The sequence below is a fragment of the Sinocyclocheilus anshuiensis genome, unplaced genomic scaffold, assembly GCF_001515605.1.
Source record: "Sinocyclocheilus anshuiensis isolate Anshui unplaced genomic scaffold, SAMN03320099.WGS_v1.1 scaffold952, whole genome shotgun sequence".
Lineage (NCBI taxonomy): Eukaryota > Metazoa > Chordata > Actinopteri > Cypriniformes > Cyprinidae > Sinocyclocheilus > Sinocyclocheilus anshuiensis.
In genome coordinates, this window is record NW_015552656.1 from 454,942 (window position 1) to 477,265 (window position 22,324).

The following is a 22,324-nucleotide window of genomic DNA, read 5'->3' on the forward strand; positions in this document are numbered from 1 at the left end:
GATCTGTTTTGTAGTTGTTTTAATACTACAATTGATTGCTTCTGTTGTCCTCATTTGTAAGTCGCTTTGGATAAAAGCGTCTGATAAATGACTAAATAAAAAAAAAATAGGCAACAAAAAAAAACAGTAACAAAATCACATTTTTAAATAAATACAAGTTTGATTGCCAATCTATATTTATTAACCCTATAGTATATGCATACTGAGTCTGAGTTGTACCTGTGATGTTTTTCCTGTTCCTGATTTGCGGATGCAGTACAGACCGTTCGGTGGGCAGGTGTATGTATCCTTAAATAATCTGTAATCAGTAAGTGAAGACAATTAACAATGTAATGGAACACAGTGACACATGAACTAGACGAGTCTCTTCAAGCAAAAACAGTACAATTACAACTCCATTCCACTAGAGGACAGCAATAGAAAGAAAAATACAGCTATCATGCTCATATACTGTACATGCCTTCAAATAATTTCTTGGATAAAGAAACAAAAAGGTTTGGATTCACTGTTCTAAAAGATTCAGTTTCTTTATTGAAAAACAATGCATCAAACCGTTGATTGCTATGAGTAACAAACATTTTTTTTAATTTTACCTTTCGACATTATTGGTTTCCATTGTGTCCACAAAGACAGAGTTAGGCAAATTCACCTGATGAGAAAAAACATGTGACAAAAAGGTATTATTAATTGTTATGACTAAACAAGGTCAAACGTTAGGTGACCATATGGTTTAAAAAATAACTTAACTTGGTAAATGTTGCAACAGCAAAACAAAACAAAACAAAACAAAACAGTATTATGAAATTATCCTCCACAATCTATTTTGATTCAAAATGTCATCGAGGAAGTGACTCTGCTTTTGATGTTTTCTGCTTTGGCAGACAGAGGAAAGTTTATAAAGATGTTGAACATCTCTCCTTAAGTTAACAAGCCTGAGCTCCAAGAATTAAAATGTACACAGCACATCCTGAAACGTCTAGTAAAACGTCTAAGTAAAAATATGCCTTTATTAAAATGAACTTGAATTTGTTTAAATGGCCGTTTTCCTGAGTTAAGCTCAAGAGTATCAGCAAAAGAACAGACTAGGTAAACTTACATTTTCATAGTCCTCATCATCTGAGTCTTCTTTAATTTTGCCCTGCACTCGGTTTTTTAAAGGCTTTTCTTCAATAGAAGAACGAAAACTCTGTCCGTCCGGTGACACTCTTCTGAGAAAAAGGCACAGACAATTTGTATAAATACTAGTGCTGTCAAACGATTAATCGCGATTAATAGCATCCAAAATACAAGTTTTTGTTTACATAATATATGTGTGTGTGCTGTGTATATTTATTATGTATATATAAATACACACACATGCATGTATATATTTCAGAAAAATAGGTTATGTTTATTTATTAAATATATTTATTTATAATATAAATTATATGAATATAAATATAGACATGTAAATACATGTAAATATTTTTTAAATATATACTCTATCTGTGTGTATTTATGTATACATAATAAATAAACACAGCACACACATATATTATGTAAACAAAAACATTTATTTTGTATGCGATTAATCGCGATTAATCATTTCACAGCACTAATTAAATAATCTTCAGAGTCTAACCAACATCCAAACAAGCTAAAAGCTAAAATCACTTTGGCAAACTTTAATTATTGTATTTATTTATTATAATCAAATAAATAAACAGCAATAAATAAATAAATAGTAAACAAACAAACAAACAAATACATAAATAAACGAATTAATTAAAAAAATAATTTAAAAAGAGTCATGTGGTACAACCGACATGCAAATATATGCAGGAAAAAAAAAACATAAAAAAGGAAACTGATATAATATGATTTGAAGATAAAGAAGACCTCTCATGACATTAATATGACAAGGCAAGGTTAGTTCAGGTTTTAAAATGTCAAGTATGAATTTCCAAACAAAAAATATATATACAGTATATATTACTATTACTAATTGTAAAAATATTTGTTGCCTTTAAAAATATTGAATAGAATATCAGATAAAATATTAATTAAATAATCAGCCAATTTAAACCATAAATCACTGTGTTATAATAATGATTAAGATATGTACACTCACATGTATTCAAAGTGTAAGGAAATTTTGAACTAATTCTTATTTGACGGTTACACCGCATGACATTTTCAGAGTCATTACATTTCTTAAAAATGAATGTTTTTAAAACATGAACATGAAATCAACATGAATACAAAGATGTCGATTTTGAAAATATTTAAATGTTTTATGCAAAAACAAACACTATATTATGACTCTTTAAGGATTTGTAATATAGGACATTTTATTCTAATCTTTGAAGCGTTTTGCGACACTCTCACATGTGTGGTTTAACACTCTCACATATGTGTGTAAAAAGTCATTCTAGTTAAAGAACGCAGTTGTTATTCTTTTTCTATAACAGGACCGAGCATGAGCATATTTAACCCTTTAAACAGCAGTCTTGATACATTTGTAGCCATAAAAGTCTCTGCGGCGCAACACCAAACCAGACACAGGTGTCAGTAACGAGAATGAAAGACTCTTACTGGAAGGAGGGTCTGCTGGGTTTGGGTTTGCTTGGTAACGGAGGCTTGGGTATCTGGCCGAGCGCCCTGTTGCTGACGGAGCTGGACAGGTGAGGCGAGACGGGCCGCGGGTCAGGTGTGGGCTTCACCCCCAGGTGCGGTTTCGACAAGTTCAGAATCACTTTCTGCAGGTTCTCAACGATGGGTAAAGTAGCCGCCGTATTCCCAATGAGAGAGGCATTCGGCTTCTTTTCATAAGCAGGCATCGTGGAAAAGGGGCCTGTCATGGGCTTCATGCTGTTTGGAGGGGGTAAAGGAGGCATGGGGCCACCAGGGCCTCTGTTTGACAGGTATACATCTGGTTTCTCTAGGTGCGGGGCGTACGGCAGCGGCGGAGGAGGACCTTTGGCTGTACAGGATGGCTTTTTGAATGGAGGGGGCAGCGGAGGCGGCGGGCCTTTCGTGAGGCGGTTTTCTCTCGGCTGAACAGGAACAGGGGGTGGAGGATACGGTGGAGGAGGAACCGTGGGTCGACCTGGAAAAACACATCAAACAGTTATTCCACTGTGTGGGTTCTGTCTAAGGCAAATATTCTCAGTGAATCTGAAGACAGCTACTGAAATGTGCCAATCTCTAATCTAAGCCCATTCAGAAAAGAGGTGCAAAACTATCACTGGGTTCAAAATTATCACCTTTTCAAATATGTTCACTTTAGGTGCTAATATGTACCATTTAGGGGAAAATAAGGCACAAATATGTATCTTTTAGCTTTGTGACAGCTTTGTCCCTTTTTTGAGAGTAAAGAAATGACAGAAAAATCAGGCATCTACCTGCGGACACAGGCGATATATCCTCTCCATCGCTGTCTTCGTCTTGTGTCATATAATCTAAATGAAAATACATAAATTGAGTAATGCACAATGCACATAAATTCAGTCATGCACAATTTTAAATCGTATTTCTTTTTTGCAATTTATTTATTTACAGAGTCAAATATTTAGTAAAATCAAATTTTTTAATGATATAATTTTATTATAATTTATATAATTATATAATAATTATAATTAAAAAAACAATACTTCTAAATGATAATTTTCCTATGCATTACGGTAACACTAGCTAACAATGAACAATGCATTTTACATCATTTAGTTATTTCAGGATCTTTGTGAATGTAAGTCAATAAAAATGCAGTTGTATCAACTTTTCACAGCAATTATTAATCTAACTGGTAATACTTTATAAACATTTGTTAACATTAGTTAACTATATTAGTTAACATGAAACCAACAATTTACAAATAATTGTAATTTTAGCATTGACTAATACATTATTAAACTCAAACGTTGTACCTGTTAATATTTTTTCAATGAACCGGCTAATATGAACGAACAATCGACAGTTATATTTTTATTAACAAAGTTAAAAAACACTGCGATATTCATTGTTTGTTCATGCTAGTTCACAGTGCATTAACTAATGTTAACTGTATTAGTATGTGTTTAACAGCATTAACTAATGTTAATGATTCTAAATGATATCAAAGTATTGTTAATTGTAAGCTCATGTTAACTAATTTATTTAAATAATATTAAGAATCAAGACTCTATTGTTAAGTTTTTAAATACAACATTTGTTGAAAATTAAACTATTAAATACAAATATGAAATATTTTTAAAATGTTTTTTTTTTTAATTGAAAAAGTTTTTTAAATATATTAATAATAATTGTATATACTTTTATATAAATATTTTACAGACACATATATGTTGTTATATGGTTACACTATGTAAAAGCAGAGACACATTATTTTAAACCTTCATGTCTGTCACTGTGTACCTGCTTCAGGATCTTCTTCAACAGGACTGATTTCTAGCGGCTCCTCTAACTGCCCATATATGCTCTCAGAATCTAAATCATCACTATTAAAACACAAGCCATTTGGGAGAAAGGTGACTCAGATGACGCAGTTAAAATCTTCAATGCAGAATTACATTCACAAGCAGTGATTATAAGAAAGAGGAAGAGGTTACAGCTGTAGTGTTAAAAAGTCCCCCCAAAAAATGTGAAGGTAAAAACCATATTGTGTAAGAATAATATAAATATAATTCATGCATCATTAGCGGTTTAAAAAGCACAAATGAAAATACAAGTAGCCTAAATGTGGTCTAAGTGCAAAGTGACCTAACATCTGACATTAGTGATTGAGCATTTCAATTTACCTTGGAAGAGGCAGATCTCTTTTATCGTTATAATAGCTGATTTCTTTTCTTAAGTGTCGCATCCACTTCTGTCAAACATAAAAATACACACATTTTGTTTTAATTAAACATAAAAAACCCCCCAAAAGTTCATAGTTGTGCAATGCTCTCTGACATGCCTATGATCTCACCCTTCTCTCATCCTCACTCGCCGCTGAGAAATACCACGTACGGTGTCTCTTACTGAAGTGGACGATCTTAAAAGGAAAAACATTGCTAGATGTTGTTTCCTCTGCTGCCCGTATGACCCTGCCAAGCAATAAAAACAGAGGTCTTTAAAAATATATTAATTTAAATGTTTACATTTAATTTAAATCTCTACTATTCAAATGTTAGGGGTTTATAGCTGCATTAATTTGATCAAAAATATATTTTGAAATTTAATTTATTCTGATGCAAAGTGATCAAATGTGACAATAAAACATTTATGTTACAAAAGATTTCTATTTATTTCAAATAAATGCTGTTTATTGAACTTTTTATTCATCAAAGAATCCGGAAAAATGTATAACAGTTTCCACAAAAATATGAAGCAGCACAACTGTTGTTTAACATTGATAATAATAATAGTAATAATAATAATAATATCAATAATAATAATAATAATAATTAAAAAAAATTTATTGAGCAGCAAATCAGCATATTAGAATGATTTCTGAAGGATCATGTGACACTGAAGACTGGAGTAATGATGCTGAAAATTCAGCTTTACATAAATAAATTTCATTTTAAAATATATTCAAATAGAAAACAGTTCATTTTAATTTGAATAATATTTCAAAATATTGCTGTTTTTACTGTATTTTTGATCAAATCAATGCAGCCTTGGTGAACATAAGTAATCAAATCAAAATAATCAAAAACTTAAAAAAGTAATCAAAAACTTAAAAAAATTGTACCAAATCCCCAAATGTTTTAAAATGTGCTGTAAACCTCAGTGTCAAATACATGGCTAAAGGGACCGTATATGTATCTTGCTCATCCGCGAACACTCCCTGTGCTCTGCTGTATTAATTTAGAGGGCTATTTTTACCCAACCACAGCAGGAAAAAATCATGCACAATAATTACATGTTCACCATATGCTGAGGACGAACTACAGCAGGAATCTAAACACTTTCAACCACTTTAACTTCATGGAAAGTATGACCTTAAGTATGACCGACAGACACGCAATTGTTGCATTTACATGTACAGGAAACGCGTATGAAGGCCAGTTCGGTGCAGAATTGAAACTCTTGCACTTAAAAAAGGCCGCATGAAGAACGCACAGCTGTGGACAGGATGTGGCCTGCGATCGTGCCGAGATGGTCACTGGTAACTTAACATGTAGATTGCAAAATTGAGTACAGAGAGGTGGGCCACTGAAATGATCACAGGTGCATGAGAGCATCATATGAACAAATGCAGTGTTATAAGGGAGACCTATGGAAATAAACAATGGAAATAAGAACTAATAACCAACCTGTTGTAGCCATTGAGTGAAAACGCTCCTTGAGGTGCGGCAGAAGTACTGCTCTTGAAATAGTAGATACAGCCTTTGTGGATTATGATGAAGCGAAGAGGCCCTGTGAAATCAACAGAAACTCAATATATGTCCACATAAACAGCACAATACTTTCAGCGCATAAATGAAAGCAAAATTGTTTGTAGTAGCACTTCAGTGTTCATTTCTTATAGTAGTATTTGGTAACACTTCACAGTAAGGTTCAATTTGTTAATGCATTAGGTTTTATGAACAATGAGCGATTTGCATTATTTACTGATCTAAATTTAATTTTAAAGGGTCATATGATGTTGCTAAAAATAACATTATTTTGTGTATTTGGTGTAATGAAATGTGTTTATGCAGTTTAAGGTTCAAAAAACACATTATTTTCCACATACTGTACATTATTGTTTCTCCTCTATGCCCCGCCTTTCTGAAACGTTTTTCTGAAAACGTGAAAATTTTTACAAAGCTCATTGGTCTGAAAAGCGAGGTGTGCTCTGATTGGCCAGCTATCCAGTGCGTTGTGATTGGGCGAATACCTCAAGAGTGAGACGAAAATGTTACGCCCTTACCATACTGTGATGCCGTGTCCCGGCCGGAGCGACGAGACAAAAACATTAAAACCCATTATAAACGAGGCATTTGTTGCATCCAGTGGGGACATAATTACGGATTATAATGATTTATACTGTCTTTTTAAGTGTTGCGTTGCATCGCGCCACGTAAACATAAAACCATGTCTGCATTTGTGATCGGAGAAATGACAAACAACAAGCGCTACTCTACACTGCTCAAAACTCGCGTTTGAATCATCAGTGGCAAATTCTTTAAATATAAAAAACGTACTTACAGTCTGTGAGTCAGAACAGCCGGCATTGTAGTCTACTCTCAGTAATGTTTTTTCCTTTAACTAATGTTAATGTATGTTTGATGTTTTGTCTGTTGACTGATAGATTCTAATGAGCCGAGCTAAACTCACATTTCATCAGGCTGAACTGGCTGCCCCCTTTCTTGTGCAGATATCCAGATGTGCTGACTCCTCCCGGCATGGTGAGCAGATTCTGAGCTCCGATAGCCCTCATGGGAATGGGCCAGGAGACCGGCGTAGCAGCCATGTTTCTGTAAGCAACAATAAAGGTTTATTTTTGATTGGCAATGTTAGTTAGCCTCATACTCGACGATTACCCCAGAACACTCTAGTAACCACATAGCAACAACCACTCAGAACACACTAGCCCTGCTGTAACAACTACCAGAACATCTTAAGCCTAAAGCCAAATCACAGCTGTGCTAATAGTCAGATTACATCACTGAATTATTGGTATAAAACACTATTCAACACTCTTTAAAAAAGAAGCTTCCAAAAGAGTGATGCCATGGATTAGAAGAACCATTTTCGGTTTCCCAACGAACCTTTCAGTCAACAGTTCTTAAAATAACCTTTTTTTCTTAGTATGAAGAACATTTAAAAAAATTCTAATTCAAAATTCTTTCCACTAAAGAACCGTTTGTGCAATGCAAAGTTTCATGGTTCTTCACGGAACCATCAATGCCATTAAAGAACCTTTATTTTTAAAAACATAACTTTCAAAATCAAATCTTAAAGGGTTAGTTCACCCAAAAATGTAAATTCTGTCATTAACTACTCACCCTCATGTCATTCCAAACCCGTAAGACATTCGTTCATCTTCGGAACACAAATTAAGATATTTTTGATGAATTCCGAGAGCTCTCTGACCCTCCAAGGACAGCAATGATATTACCACGATCAAGGCACAGAAATGTAGCAAGGACATCGGTAAAATAATCCACGTGACATCAGGGGTTCAACCGTAATTTTACGAAGCTACGAGAATACTTTTTGTACGCAAAGAAAACAATAATAACATAATTTATTCAACAATTCTTCTCCCCGAGTTACCGTCTTCCGCTATTTTGGAGAGCACCCCAGAACGTAATCAACGTAATCAGCGTTGTTTATGTTCAGCATGCGCGTGCTGTCTACTGAACGTAAACAACATTTAACATTTAAACATTACGTAGTTTAAACATTACGTTGATTACATTACGTTTGGAAGACGGTAACTCGGGGAGAAGAATTGCTGAATAAATTATTATTGTTTTCTTTGCGCACAAAAAGTATTCTCGTAGCTTCGTAATATTACGGTTGAACCCCTGATGTCACAAGGACTATTTTACCGATGTCCTTGCTACGTTTCTGGACCTTGATCGTGGTAGTAACCTTGCTGTCTATGGGAGGGTCAGAGAGCTCTCAGATTTCATCAAAAATATCTTAATTTGTGTTCCGAAGATGAACGAAGGTCTTACGGGTTTGGAACGACATGAGGGTGAGTAATTAATGACAGAATTTTCATTTTTGGGTGAACTATCCATTTAATGAACTTTACTTTTTAAGTTTGTAGACCTGTTATTAACATCACTTTGTTTGTTGGGCATCTCTACTAAAAGGTAGGCCTACATTACAGAGGATTTCTCATTTAATCTTTCATTAGAAAGAGCTGTTGAGCCAATACATTAAAAAAAAAAGTTTAAAACTGCAATCTCGTCTTCTTCCAATTCAGTGGTAAACCTACAACTAAAGAAGGTCGGGGTACAATGATGGCAGATATGCAGAGAAGCTTAGATTACATTTTGTAGAAGTATCTTATTAGCAGAGATCTTGGTGAAGTTAATCAGATTCATTCTGAGATGACGTTCATGGGCAACCATGGGTAAACCTCAAACCATCAGATTCATTCATGCAGAAGAGCACTTCTGATGTACTGATGTAATAAACCAGAACAATGTCCCTCTGCAAGTAACGTACAGTATTTTTTTTTATAATTTCTGGCTCCATCATCCTGAAGTCAAATGAGTTTTTTGAAAGTGTTTTTATCCAAATGCCTGAAATAAGGTCTGTGGTGAACACAAGCTCAACATATTTTCCCATTTTCTTCTACAACATAAATTTAGTAAGTTATACCCCCTTGTGATTTTTTTTTTAAGCTTTTAGTCATCATGAAAAAGGAGGTTGCTAACAAGTGTCTAAATGTCACTACAGATGTTGTCAGGACATTAAATGCCATCAAGCTGAACAGATTAACTCATTTACTCACTCATCGCTTTCACATCCTCATTGTGTTTTAAATCAGGCTCTTAAAAATATCCTAACTCAAACTTTTGTAGAATTTATTTTTTTTTATACAGAAAGACTGAAAGAGTTGTGGGAAGCTAAGTGATGGTTACATTGAAGTCATGCAACCAGTCTACATTTAGCTTTTTACTTTTGGCGATTGGATTTAGGCTTCAACATTTATAAATGTGAATATTACCATGATGAACAAAACATTTAAGAATCGGAAACGTTTGTTGGCACCAGATCTTATTTTCTGTAATAATCCAAAAGCCAATGGAAAAATCCGACTTTATTTTTATTTTTTTTGTCGAGGGAATCAGGGTCATGATATCGTCCTTTAGCTTTCAAAAATATATAATCATTGGAGCAATTAAGAGTTAACGTTGAATATACCACACAATTTCCATAAGTCTGGATATACTGATGTAAATAATATTACATGAACCAAAAAAAAAAAAAAACTGGTGCTAAACTGGGGAGCCTCAGCAAACCTCCAAGGTGGTGTGAAGATGACTTAAAATAATTTAAAATAAGATAAAACAAACAATTAAAATAAATGAAAACAATTAAAACACAAGATATTTCCTATTTTAATTCACTTACTCAATAACAGTTTCTTTGAAAAACCACGGTTGGAAAACCTGGATATATGAAGTTGCCTAATTTTAAAAGTGTTTAAAAGTATTTCTGTTGACCTAGAAAAGTCATGTAATTTCATTAAATCGTATAACTCCATGTGAATTTGTATAAATTTTGTGTACACTTTTTTTCTAATTATACCAAGCTTTAAAGGGGTCATATGATGTTGCTAAAAAGAACATTATTTTGTGTATTTGGTGTAATGAACCTCTTTTGGAAGACCAAACAAAGTAGTTTCGCTTTCACAACGAAACACACAGCGTCTTCACAACATGGCGGCGGCGGCAACAACAATACTACAGCGAGAATAAAAGTTACGCCTTCTTTCTTTGCGTGAACATTTGGGCGGCGTTATGCAAATCTTCCCACATAGTGACGTAGACATGTGGGGGCGTGTTAGAACGAGCCGTTTTAGGTAGGTGTGGTTGACTCTTAACTTTTATAAAGAATATCTCTTTGGATTTGAGACTTTAGTCTTTGCAACTTTACAGATCTTCTTTATGCACCAAGAGCTTGTAACACTCCCAAGAGAAAGGAAAATTGAAATCGCATCATATGACCCCTTTAAAATGTTTCATTGGGTAGAAATTGTGAGTGAAAGTATTTTTTTAAATCCTTCTCCTTGATCCAAAAAATCATGAACAACAGGAAAAGTCAAGAGGACTTGATGTCGTGGGGCCTTGGAGTCAAAAAGTTTGAGAACCACTGTGCAAAACTAAACGATATACGAAAACCTTCAACATCTAAACAGATAATACTAGAACCAGACATAACAAATCACCAACCAAACCAAATAATATACATTCTTTTAAACAAAGTGAGCAAACCCAGACAATCATAAACAATGAAAAATCACAACAGCCATCCAAAAGCATTAACAATCACAGGAACCAAAACAAAATTCCTGCTACACATCCACAATTTCAATGTAGCATTTTAGTAATACCAAGTGAATTCCCAGGAATATGACAACATAAGAGTATTTTGTGATCACGAACACCACATAACTCTACATTACTTAAACACCCAACTCTAAACAAACTTCTCCAAACACCAACCCAAGCGTCCCATGATCCCACACGCTTACCTTCTGCTGACACATCTTCTGATGCTCTGCACTGCTTTACTCTCTCTCAACATACTGCCAGAAGAGACCAGAGAGCATCAAGAGTTTGAGGACATGCTCGTCTCACCACAGAATTCACAGCTATCTCCAAACCTCCAGCAAAAACCTTACCAGCACATAGAAAGGACAGGAAACCCTACATTTCCTTTGGAAAGTTTGAGCCCCTCCTGGGCTGTGGAGCGCACAGTGGAATTTGCTATTACTTATTCGTAATACTGGAGGTCTGAGTGCCAGTCAGCAGATACAGACGGGAACGGAGGAAAGTCCATCTAACACTGGGTGGAGTGGGGAGATTAGAATCCCATGGGACAATCGTGACCTAAATGAGAAGTGTAATGGTAGCGTAGTGCATCTCATCATGACATTATAATATCCAACCAAAGAATTATGGTCCAGGAGCGTGCTTGTGGCAAAGGGATGCTATTTTTAGGAGTTAAGTAGAAGTTTAGTGTGGCACTGTCAGCAAAATGCTCTTGACCTTCTTACAGACTTCACTTCAAGGAAATTAAAAGAGCAGCATCAGTATTTTAATTCCATTGTAGCTTGTTTCTGGCTGTGGCATGCCTTCTTATAGAAGTGCTTCTTTCTCTTGAGGTTTTGGTGTTGATGTAATGAGGTTAAAAAGAGTCTGCACAAGAACTCTACCAGCAGACTGTCTTTTCATCTCTGTTGCTCAATGTTTCCAACCATGATTGACATCAGGTGTCATTTAACACAAGATAGAGGCATGTGTGTTTTGTTGACACTTGTGCAACCGAGTATAATTATGTTTCTTTTCTTTTCTTTTTTTTTAGTAGTGTTTCTAAGACTATTTGAAGTCTTAGAAGTCATGACTATTGCTATTGTCTTCAAGTTGTCACCATTACAATTTGAACTTGCAAAACATTTTTTGCAAACTTTTTAACAAAATGTAAATGTAATGCTTCTAAAAATCTGACACACACAACACATGCTCCTCAAACATCTTAACCATTATTAAAAAAAATAAAAATGTAATGCAATGCCTCTAAAAATGTCATGTGGTGTACACAACATACATATATTTTACACCTCAATACACAATTTAATAATTATTTTCAAAAAAGTGTTTCCTTTTTCACAAATATCACAAATTATTAGGCAAATAAAGGTTTTTAAATATTTATAATATATATAGTGTTCCAGTGCTTTTTAAACCTCAACAATTTAAGACATTTCTTACATGCTCCGTGCTATATAAAATGAAGTCTGAATTACACTAGTCAACATTTGAAGTGGATTAAAACCTTTCAAAGTTGTCCTAAAACCAAAATGCGTTCTTGTCTTAGGACAACTTTGATGAACTTTTTTGATGCACTTCAAATGTTGACTACTGTAGATATTAAAGCATGTAAAATGAGTTTGTATTTAAATCGTTTCTCAATAAATCAACCACTACATTATATTTACTATTTTGTTTACATTATACATGTCCCTGTGGTAAATTCCATGCACATCCAACAAAACATTAAAAAAAAAAAAACTTTTTGGTAAGACTTTATTTTGTGTCCTTGTTACACATGTTACATGTACTTACTATTATAATAACAATTAATTATGGATAATTACATGCAAGTACCCTAAGCCAAACCCTAATCACAACCCTAACCATATAATAAGTACATGTAGTTAATTAATATTACTCAGTACTTAAATGTATAATTACATTGTAACAAGGACGCCTTAAAATAAAGTGTAACCCACTTTTTTACAGTGTCCTTTTTACATGTTACATTTCATTATTATAGTATTTATGCAAATTTACATTCAACTAATCCTAATCCAAACCCTACTGTAAGAACATGTTTTAATTAATATTACTCATTACTTACTTATATAATTACATTGTAATAAGGACACCTTCAAATAAAGTGTAGCAAAAATAAAAACTTGTCAAGTATTCAAGTATTACCCAGAATGACCCAGTAACGCCCTGCCACTGCAAACAAACACATGGGTTACTCTAAGCTATGAAATATTAATCTTAAATCTCCAGAAGAACATAAACACAGACAGTAATCAGACACAGGCTAGTCATGCTCTATAGAAACTGTAAAAAAAAAACAGGGTGGGGTGGGGAAGATTTTAGCCTTGTTCAAACAACTTCCTGATCCTGTTGTTGAAGAAATGCAACTTCATGTGTTGATAAGCATGAAGTGCTAAGAGTTCAAACACAGTTTCCATTTTATTTTTAAAATGTGAGGCATTTCAGAGGGTACAATTTAGAACTAAATTAAACAAAATTATCTCTATTTACACAAGGCTTTTTCAATGAGGGCACCATTCTCTTATGTTAATGCATGTTACAAACCAAAGGTAAGAAAAGAGTCTGTGGGCAGCAGTTGCTGTAATTATTTTTGCTCTGCATCTACATCCTTCCTGCATTTCCTGCCTGCTAATATGTGCACATCACTTAAAAACGGAAGAAAGGCTTTAAAATAAAACAGGAGATGAGGTACACACGAAACACAGCCTCCATCAATGGCACATGACGTTCGTCTCAAACATCTGCCCACACAGGTTAGTTATAACAACATCAGTTTCACAGTCAGTTGGATGCGCCCCCATATTCTAATGTGTACGGATGCATGTGCATCCAGACTGAAAAGGTCATGTAAACACATTTTACATTAGGTAGGAGTTTAGCGGTAAAGGTGTAATGTAAAGTACATTTTGCGGCCTTGAGTACGGTAGGGGTTTTCCCTGCAAAAAAAACAGTATGAATGAAAAAACACAAGGACATGTTCTTTACATTCAATCCACATCTTACATTTTATCTGGAGGCAAACTACAGATTATATGTGGCCAACATTAATAAGCACTACTGTATTTTGTGGGCACCATGTGGGTGCACTTCAGTCCATCACCACAAACTACCCACGTTTTTACTGTACTTCTTAAAATCGACAAGAAATCACAATCACATTTACTTTTTGGTCTAGCACAATACTAGTCCACAAACTGCGGCAATCCTCAAACTTGTGGGAATTACTAACCACTTTGCAATAGCTTGGCAACTCAAAATCAAAAAGAAGCTTAAAAAGCAAATAATCAATACCATCGTTAATGTAGTCGCAGACTACCAGATTATGGATTTCTAAGAGGACTCGAAAAGCACAAAGGCAAAGAAACCCACATACTTACTTGTTACAGAAATCTTGGATGCACATCTTCGCATGCGACTGTTGCAAATGACCAAAGGAGCGATTTTTTTTCACAGAAAGAGCCATTTGTACTGGCTGGTGTTTGTCACCATGTTCTCTGGTTGATGCTTGGCGCACAGTCGGAAGTCGAGCGAGTTTGTTGAGGGTTCAGGCACGACTGATAGAGCGGAGGCGAGCGGAGATGGCCTGTGATCTCAGGCTCACGCACAGTGCAAGTCATTTCCTCTCAAGGCCCACATTGGCGCGGCCTTTTTCTGTGTCACGAAGTCACTTCCTTTTGGTGGCTGTGTGGACAAACTGATTGGCCAAAGTTCTCAGGACTTGAATTCACTGGCAGGGACTTTCCACCTCTTTTAACATGAAATGACGTAGTCGAGGCGGCTAGTCTGACAAGCTTGCAACAGCTATGTTGACTCCTAGAAATATCTCGTAGCCTGTAGGCCTCTATGTACATTCATGTAACCAAAGACTACCAAAGTCTAAAAAAACAGAAGTGTGCTGTGTTAAAACTTCACGGTTGAGCGCGAATAGACAATCGTCCGTTAGTGGTTAGTATGACTTGCTCATATTAAGGTTAGAGACTTGAACAACAAACCCTAATCTTAACTACTAAATTTTGACACGTAACTCCTCTGAAACGGTTTCTGCTACATGAATTGTAACTCAAATGTGTCCTATTACTTTTCTAAGCAATACGATTTACAATTGTCACAGAAATGAGCAACAAAATCCAAAATTCTCTAGCCAAATATTGGTCAAAACGTTTTGACCAATTAGCAAGCACCTAGCTAACAAGAATAGCCTTTGTTTTATAAATAAATACTTTTGAATTTTGAATGCCAACAGTCATATATAGTCACGTTCCTGAACATGTGGTAAATACAGGTGTTCCCACAGGTAAACAAAGCCTTTTCTTACTTCCTTTTTATGAACACTGTTGCCTGTGTTGTATAGAGCAAACTACATAAAAGCATGACACATGACACACAGCTGACCAAATTTGTAATACAATTACAGACTATACAGAGAATTACAACTCAAATTCAGTTACCTCAGTTATTCGTCAAAGTCTAGTCAGATTTACGTCTATAGCGCATCGTCTCTATATATTTTCACAATACACATTCATTCCAAAGATGCTTTACTGAAAATCATGATGTTAATGTTTGTAATATCTTCACTTCTTTATGACTTATTTAGTTGGGCACTATTATAGTAACATTTTGCGACGACACAAGCAATCTAGCAGTTGCTTTATAGTATATATTGCGAGTGTATCCAACGTTACATAAAAATCTGGGCCAAAATATAGTTACATTTTGAGTACATTTCAAAATAAAAAACGAAGCAGTAACCGTAATCATGAAAGTTTAATCTTTCAAATAGAAACACAATGAATTAATCTATTGTAAAAAAAAAAAAAGGACCGAACAATGTCTCCTCTTTAACTCCACTTGATGCTGTTTATCTGCATATGTGACACCCAACACCATCCAAATGATCTTCAACTGATCCGTACGTCAAAACCACCCAATTATGACAGAATTTTATGAACTACAGTAGTTTGCCATAGCAATAACAGACTTACTATGACGATACCTCCAGATTTGGGACCTTCTACAACATCCTCTAAAAATAAAAACCAGCAGAAATCCCCTGAAAGAGGATGCAAACTCAAACGAGTTCCTTCTCTTTTTCATCAGTTCGGAGGGATGTACACAAGTTACATCGCCTCTCCGGAGCCCCATGATCTACCCCAGTATTTTAAGCCAAAAGCAAAATCTGTAAAGCAACAATTAACAGAATACCAGGTGTCATCATGTAGAAGGATTTGTTTCAAATTAATAAAAGGACTTACCCATTGAGATGATCTAATGGAGCTTAGCTTGTGAGCTTAATGTTAGTGGTTAATAGTGAGCACAAGTCCACTTCCTCTCTGCTGAACTTGAATATGCTATTTATGATCCTCCCATTTACAACTCTGCCTTTGTTCTGTTGCTCATCAAGAGCTGGTTTCAATCAGCCATGCCACCCACTGAACATCTTCACGCATCGATGAGTGCATGCATGATTCTTTGCACTGCATAGGTTTCCTATATTCAACTTACACTTCTATATTCTACCAATTCAGTTCAATGGCAAATGCTGTTTTAAAGGTTTTATGTGCCTAGCTATGGAAACGACTGTTCAGTGCATCTATTACAGGCAAAAATAATTTTGTCTCATATGTTACATCATTCTCGTGGAGCAATTCGTTTGACATTTCCTGAAAGAATGCTAGTGACTGCAAGATAGCTGAAGAAAAAGTGTCAAAGTTTTCACTAGCTTTGGGTTTTAGTTCTGCATAAATAAGTTTTAGTTTTCTGTTGGCTGCATATTACGAGAATCAGCAAACAATGCAACAGCAAATTTGAGTTATAAATGGTGACTATATGGTTAAAAATAGATAAGAAAATAAAATTGCCAGCAATAATTCATTATGCAAATAAGTGCAATAATGAATGGCAGTTGCAATGGAGCTATAGAAATATTAATGACAATTGGTTACATCTTGATGCCACAGTCAGTGGAAGTCAATGGAAGATTTTCCATCTTTTAATCTATAAAATATAAATATAAAAATTTAAAATATATATCAAATATAAATATAAAAAATAAAATAAAATAGCACAGTTCAAATTCAAACCATAAGCCTGCATTAATTGCAGATGTTAAATAGGTTCCCTTTCAGTCAGTCACGTTCGACGTTACGTCAGTCGTGACTGACGAATTGGGATCTCGCTCAGCGAAAAACTGATGTGCGTTTGCACGCGCTCTCCTTTTATACCCGCGCTGCGGGGCAGGGTGCGCGTGGCGAAACACGCACGCCAACTGTCATTGGCTTGTTTAGTTAACACTCGAAGGTGATTGGGCTCTCGGGCGAGATCCCAATTCGTCAGTCACGACTGACGTAACGTCTCCGTTCCCTCCTTCAGGGAACGAGGGTTACACAAGTAACCGAGACGTTCTACTTAGGTTTAGATAATGCCATAATGTTTGTTTATTGATTGATTGTTGATTGCACATTATTATTATTACACATGAAAATATACTACTTATGAACCCCATTTGACATCTTAAAATCACCATGAAATTTAAACTGATTTAAAAATATATATATTTATGGTCTATATTACTGTGCTTATTATAAATATTAATTAATTTATGTATTTATTTATTTTTGCACATAATTTTTTGCTCATCTTTTTACCTGTTTCTCACATGAGATTTCAGCAATTAGTAAATGATCCAATCAATTCCCAATAGTCAAAGTCAAAGTCCTTACATTTTTTCGTTTTCAATAAGCAACACAGATCGCAATTTCCGTTTCATGCCAATTTTAAAGCATTTTGCCACTTGTATAATTAAAATAATGGGCTGTATAAATAATTAAATAATTATTTAATTATTTATACACAATAATTTACACGAAATGCAAATAACTCGTCTTTTCGGCAAAGGCTAAATTTACACAAACTCCACTCACCATTGTCTGGTTGAACCACACGAAATGACAAAAGAAACAGATCTGGTAACAGTGTTGTGATCAGAAAAGATAGTGGCTTTGGCTTTGATGCGACTAACCCGGTTTCAAAGAAAACATTCAAAAAGTGGAAATAAAGTGCCTAATGCGTTTAAAGGTGGGCTATTGAACAAGCAAGGTTCCAATAAGGCAGCATCCACTTATGAATTTTATAAATGTAATCATATACACTGATTATGTTGTTATTATTGTTTCATAATGTAGGCTATTACAATACACTGAGGTGCTAATAGCATCTGCTACTATTTGCACTAAGTATAAATAACTGCTAGCATAACTATTACTTACAATTAGTGCAAATAGCCTCTGCCTTAAAATAAAACCAATGCATAAATTCAGATTAAAATCAACAGTTGACTGAAAAACAACACAAGCCCACGAACAGAGGAAGTACTATAGAGGCCGCGTGGTTGTAGACTTCCAGCAAGTGGCATGTAAATGAGCACAGTGAAGTGAGAACTGACTGTGAGTGTCTAAATGTCTTTTTTGTTTGTTTTCCATGTACCTCACCACCATCTTCCACCCACACGGGGCTATTGAAGAACATCTGCATAAAGAGCCGACATGAAAAACAGAACAGAAAGAGAAATTTAAGAAAAATAGACAGATTAGTAGGTAAAACTTGCCTTGCGAAAATCAAAATAGTAATTATATAAATAGCTGCTGTCCGTTTTAAATAGCAACAAAGAGTGGAAAATGATGAAGTCAAGACCAGTGACACAAACTTTCCACTTGAATGATGTTTTCGATTTTCAGGCCGCATTCACAGCTATAGAAATGCTACAGAATGCAGAATCAGCAATGTATATTTTGATACGAAACTCCACATAGCTGACAATCATGCTATTTCAAGTATATTTCTAAAGTGATTTAAAGTTTTAGCACACTAATATCATCCCAGCTAACAAGGAACATTCTGGCAAGGTTATCTCAATGTTACGAACAAACATTTTTCCAGTAACATTTAATGTTTATTCAAAGTTTTTAAGTCTTTAATAACTGTTACGGGGCAAACAAGACGAGAGGCGTGCGGATCCATGTGCAAACAGTGTTGCCAACTGCTTTCAATTGAAAGTAGCTAAAACTGGTAGCTAAATGTCACTAGATGACATCACAATGGCAAATTCACTGATCTATATAAAGATGAACGTAGATCAGTGGGCAAGATGAGAACTTGGATAAGGTTTGTCCAAGAAGTTGTTATATTTGTCCCTAAACTTCTGAAAAAAGTTTCAAAAGGGGCGGGGAAGTCGCTAAATCTAGCTACAAAGTAGCTAAATTGGCAACACTGTGTGCAAAGCTTTATTCTGAAACATAGTCAAAACAGGCAAGGGTCGGACAATGGCAAACAGGTATATAGAGGGCAAGACTGAAGAGTAATCTGAAACACAAGCGATGGTCCAGGCGAGGAATAAACAGTATCCGAACAGGGCGAGACGAGAGGGGTAATCCAAGACAGGCGTTATACTTCAGGGCAGGTAGAGATCATATGGAAATGAGATATACAGGCTAGGATCAAAACACGAAATTACTAAGGCAATAAACAGGATAAACTAGACTTAGACTCAGAACTAGAAACTCAAACTAGGACCGGGAACTGGCTCCGTAAAGTAGCTACGCATAACAGTTTGAAAGGGATCTGAGTGAGTGTTATATAGTGAATGTGTGATTGGTTACAGCTGTGTGCAATTAGTGCAATGGATGATGGGATATGTAGTCCGGGATGACATGCAACAGTTTGTGTAGTGCGAGAGTCAATGTAATGGAAGGGTGACCTCTGGTGGTGATCGAACGGAAGTCCATGGGCAGGATTCGTGACAATAACATTCTAAAAACTTTATTATAAAACGGATCGTTCCGGTCCTTGATTCTGATTGGCTGAGCCAAGTTCGAAGCTGTTGTGAATTACTTTACAAACACACACCTTTGTTTACATTTGTGTGTTGCTCGGCAACCACTTTGTTGGAACCACAACCGTTTCTGAGGAACTACATTGTTTGGTGGAAGAATACTGTTTTTATTATTATCAATACTTTATTTGCTCTGTTTTATTTTGTGAAACCTTACTACGTATATGGAATAACCGTTTTATAAAAGCAATAAGCCCCGTGAAGCCGTAGTTTACAGTGAATTTATAACAGCTAAGGGGGTTGTCCACTTCGCGTCGTGCCTAACAACAACGCTCCTTAGCCGTTATAAATTCACTGTAAACCACGGCTTCACGGGGCTTACTGCTTTATTTAAACATCACTCATGGCACTTTTTTCTGAAATGTTTTAGTTGGATGTTCATTTGTTGAACGTTTTTAAGTGTTACTACTTGTTTCAGTAGTGGAACGTTCCCTTAACATTCATTTAACCAAGAAAAAAAAAAGATAAAAAAAAAAAAATAGTAATAATAAATTTGAATGTTCATAATTCAGCATTCTCAAACTTAATGGGTATGTTAGCAAAACATTCTTAGAACATATATTTTGTTAGCTGGAATGTAGCGGATCTTTTGTACACGATTAGTGACTGTGAGATTGCCAAGTACAATGTTTATTCATGTTTTCCCAAAGGGAAATATATTGATAAGTATGTTAAAGCCTCAACCTAATCTCTAAATCTAGGTGTAGTCAGTCAGCACTTAACCGCAGAATAGCATACAGTACACAAAGCAGTAGAACATACTGTAGTAGTGAAAGACACTTGATTTAAAGTGGGTCTGCTATGAATCAAGAATTGGTGAATTAGTTATTGAAAGATTGATTGAACCTATTGAAAAAATATGATCAATGCATCATTCACTAAATGCAAATGGTTTTAATTTCCACATGTATCTGGACAAAATGTAGACAGAGACCTTCATTAAACTTCCTGTGTGATATTCTATTCTTACACTACTATTGCTCAACATATTGGGGTTGGTATGTTTTTGAAAGAGTCTCTTCTGCTCACCAAGGTTGCATTTATCTGACCAAAAATAAAACTGTAATATTCTGAAATACTATTACAATTTAAAAGAACTGTTTTCTATATGAATATATCTTAGATTTGAATAATTCCTGTAATGCAAAGCTCTCCTGTTTCTCCTGTTTTCAGTGTCACATGATCGTTTAGAAATACTTTTTTCAGTATATTAGAAAGTTTAAATGAACAGCATTTCTATTAAACATAAATCTGTAACAATGCAACATTTACTTGGTCATTTTTGTTTAATTTTTTCATCCTTTCTGAACAAATGCATCTATAAAAAAATTCTGACCCCAAATTTTTGAATGGTATCATATGTCATGCTAAAAATTAGATTAACTGTATTAAACTGCAGTACTAAACAACAGTAAAAATTACAGTACTAAACTGTCACGTTCATTCTGAATTTGTGCAGTTATCTCAGTATATACAAGTCCTTTTCATGTAATGTGTGCTCTCATTATCGTAGCCCGCTTAATGGAATATGTTGGGTTAAATACCGGTCTAATAGCAGTTAAATAGCAAAGTGGTTTCTTTGTGCGGCCTACCAAAAAAAAAGCCACATCACAGGAGCCCTTGACTTCTGCAGATAATGAACATCAAACGGTGCATTGAAGTAGATCATGAAAGCAGAACCACTAATTACTGTCTATTAAAAGTAGTTAAGTCGCAGCACAGGCACTTTGAGTTACCTCAGGAGATAGGAAGGTACAAACAAATCTGATAAAATGCGTCTTTTTTGATGAAGCTTCATTGTAGATGAACTTTTTCTGTTTAATCTTGTTCTTGCTCTATTTGCTTTGTACTGAATAACTGGGTATCATTATATTGTTTTGAAAGAGATTCAATAACAACTGAACTGATGCGTAGAGGAAGTGAAAGTGTGTCCGATGCAAGTCAACCCACATCTCAGAGTGCGACTGATGCATGTCTTTAGCCCACGCATCTGGGACTGGTTTCTATTATTACCTTCCATTCAAAGGAAATACTTACAATGACTCAAAGACCTGAGGTTTTCTCATAAAAATATGGCGTCAATAATAATAATAATAATAATAAAAGTTATTGAAAGTTATTCTTATCACTTAACTCCATAATATGACAAGAGAGAAAGCGTGGGATTTATTCTGGATTTATGTTAAAACTATATGCAAACATAAAATAGACATTTGCATTTCATTCAAATAAACTGTTCCCATAAAACTGTATTTGTATTGGGAGTTATTGGCATAAAGAGAAAGCCCTGAGACTGTTGTTTCTCAAAATCCCCCTCTCGGCTTGATGCATTACTGTATAGATTTTCTCTGTCAAAACAAAGTGCCACAAGACATGTCAGGCCAGCTCAGTACTTTACAGCACTGATAACAGGAATCCACTAACAGGAATCACACACATTGTT

The 22,324-nt window shown here is 35.1% G+C and overlaps 1 protein-coding gene across 1 annotated transcript in view; it reads right to left on the bottom strand.

Moving 5' to 3' along the window:
• The window catches only part of LOC107667261 (SH3 domain-binding protein 2-like), a 16,569-nt gene extending 2,102 nt beyond the window's left edge, over positions 1 to 14,467 (bottom strand). Inside the window, exons 1-11 of the mRNA XM_016458887.1 lie at positions 14,369 to 14,467; positions 7,285 to 7,424; positions 6,279 to 6,381; positions 4,946 to 5,063; positions 4,776 to 4,843; positions 4,393 to 4,475; positions 3,384 to 3,440; positions 2,575 to 3,088; positions 1,097 to 1,208; positions 594 to 649; positions 220 to 298 (exon numbers count right to left, since the gene is read on the bottom strand). Coding sequence (XP_016314373.1) covers positions 220 to 298; positions 594 to 649; positions 1,097 to 1,208; positions 2,575 to 3,088; positions 3,384 to 3,440; positions 4,393 to 4,475; positions 4,776 to 4,843; positions 4,946 to 5,063; positions 6,279 to 6,381; positions 7,285 to 7,424; positions 14,369 to 14,454 — 1,416 coding nt within the window. The 5' untranslated portion in view covers positions 14,455 to 14,467. The remainder of the gene's footprint in view (positions 1 to 219; positions 299 to 593; positions 650 to 1,096; positions 1,209 to 2,574; positions 3,089 to 3,383; positions 3,441 to 4,392; positions 4,476 to 4,775; positions 4,844 to 4,945; positions 5,064 to 6,278; positions 6,382 to 7,284; positions 7,425 to 14,368) is intronic.
• Between the last annotated feature and the right edge of the window lie 7,857 nt (positions 14,468 to 22,324).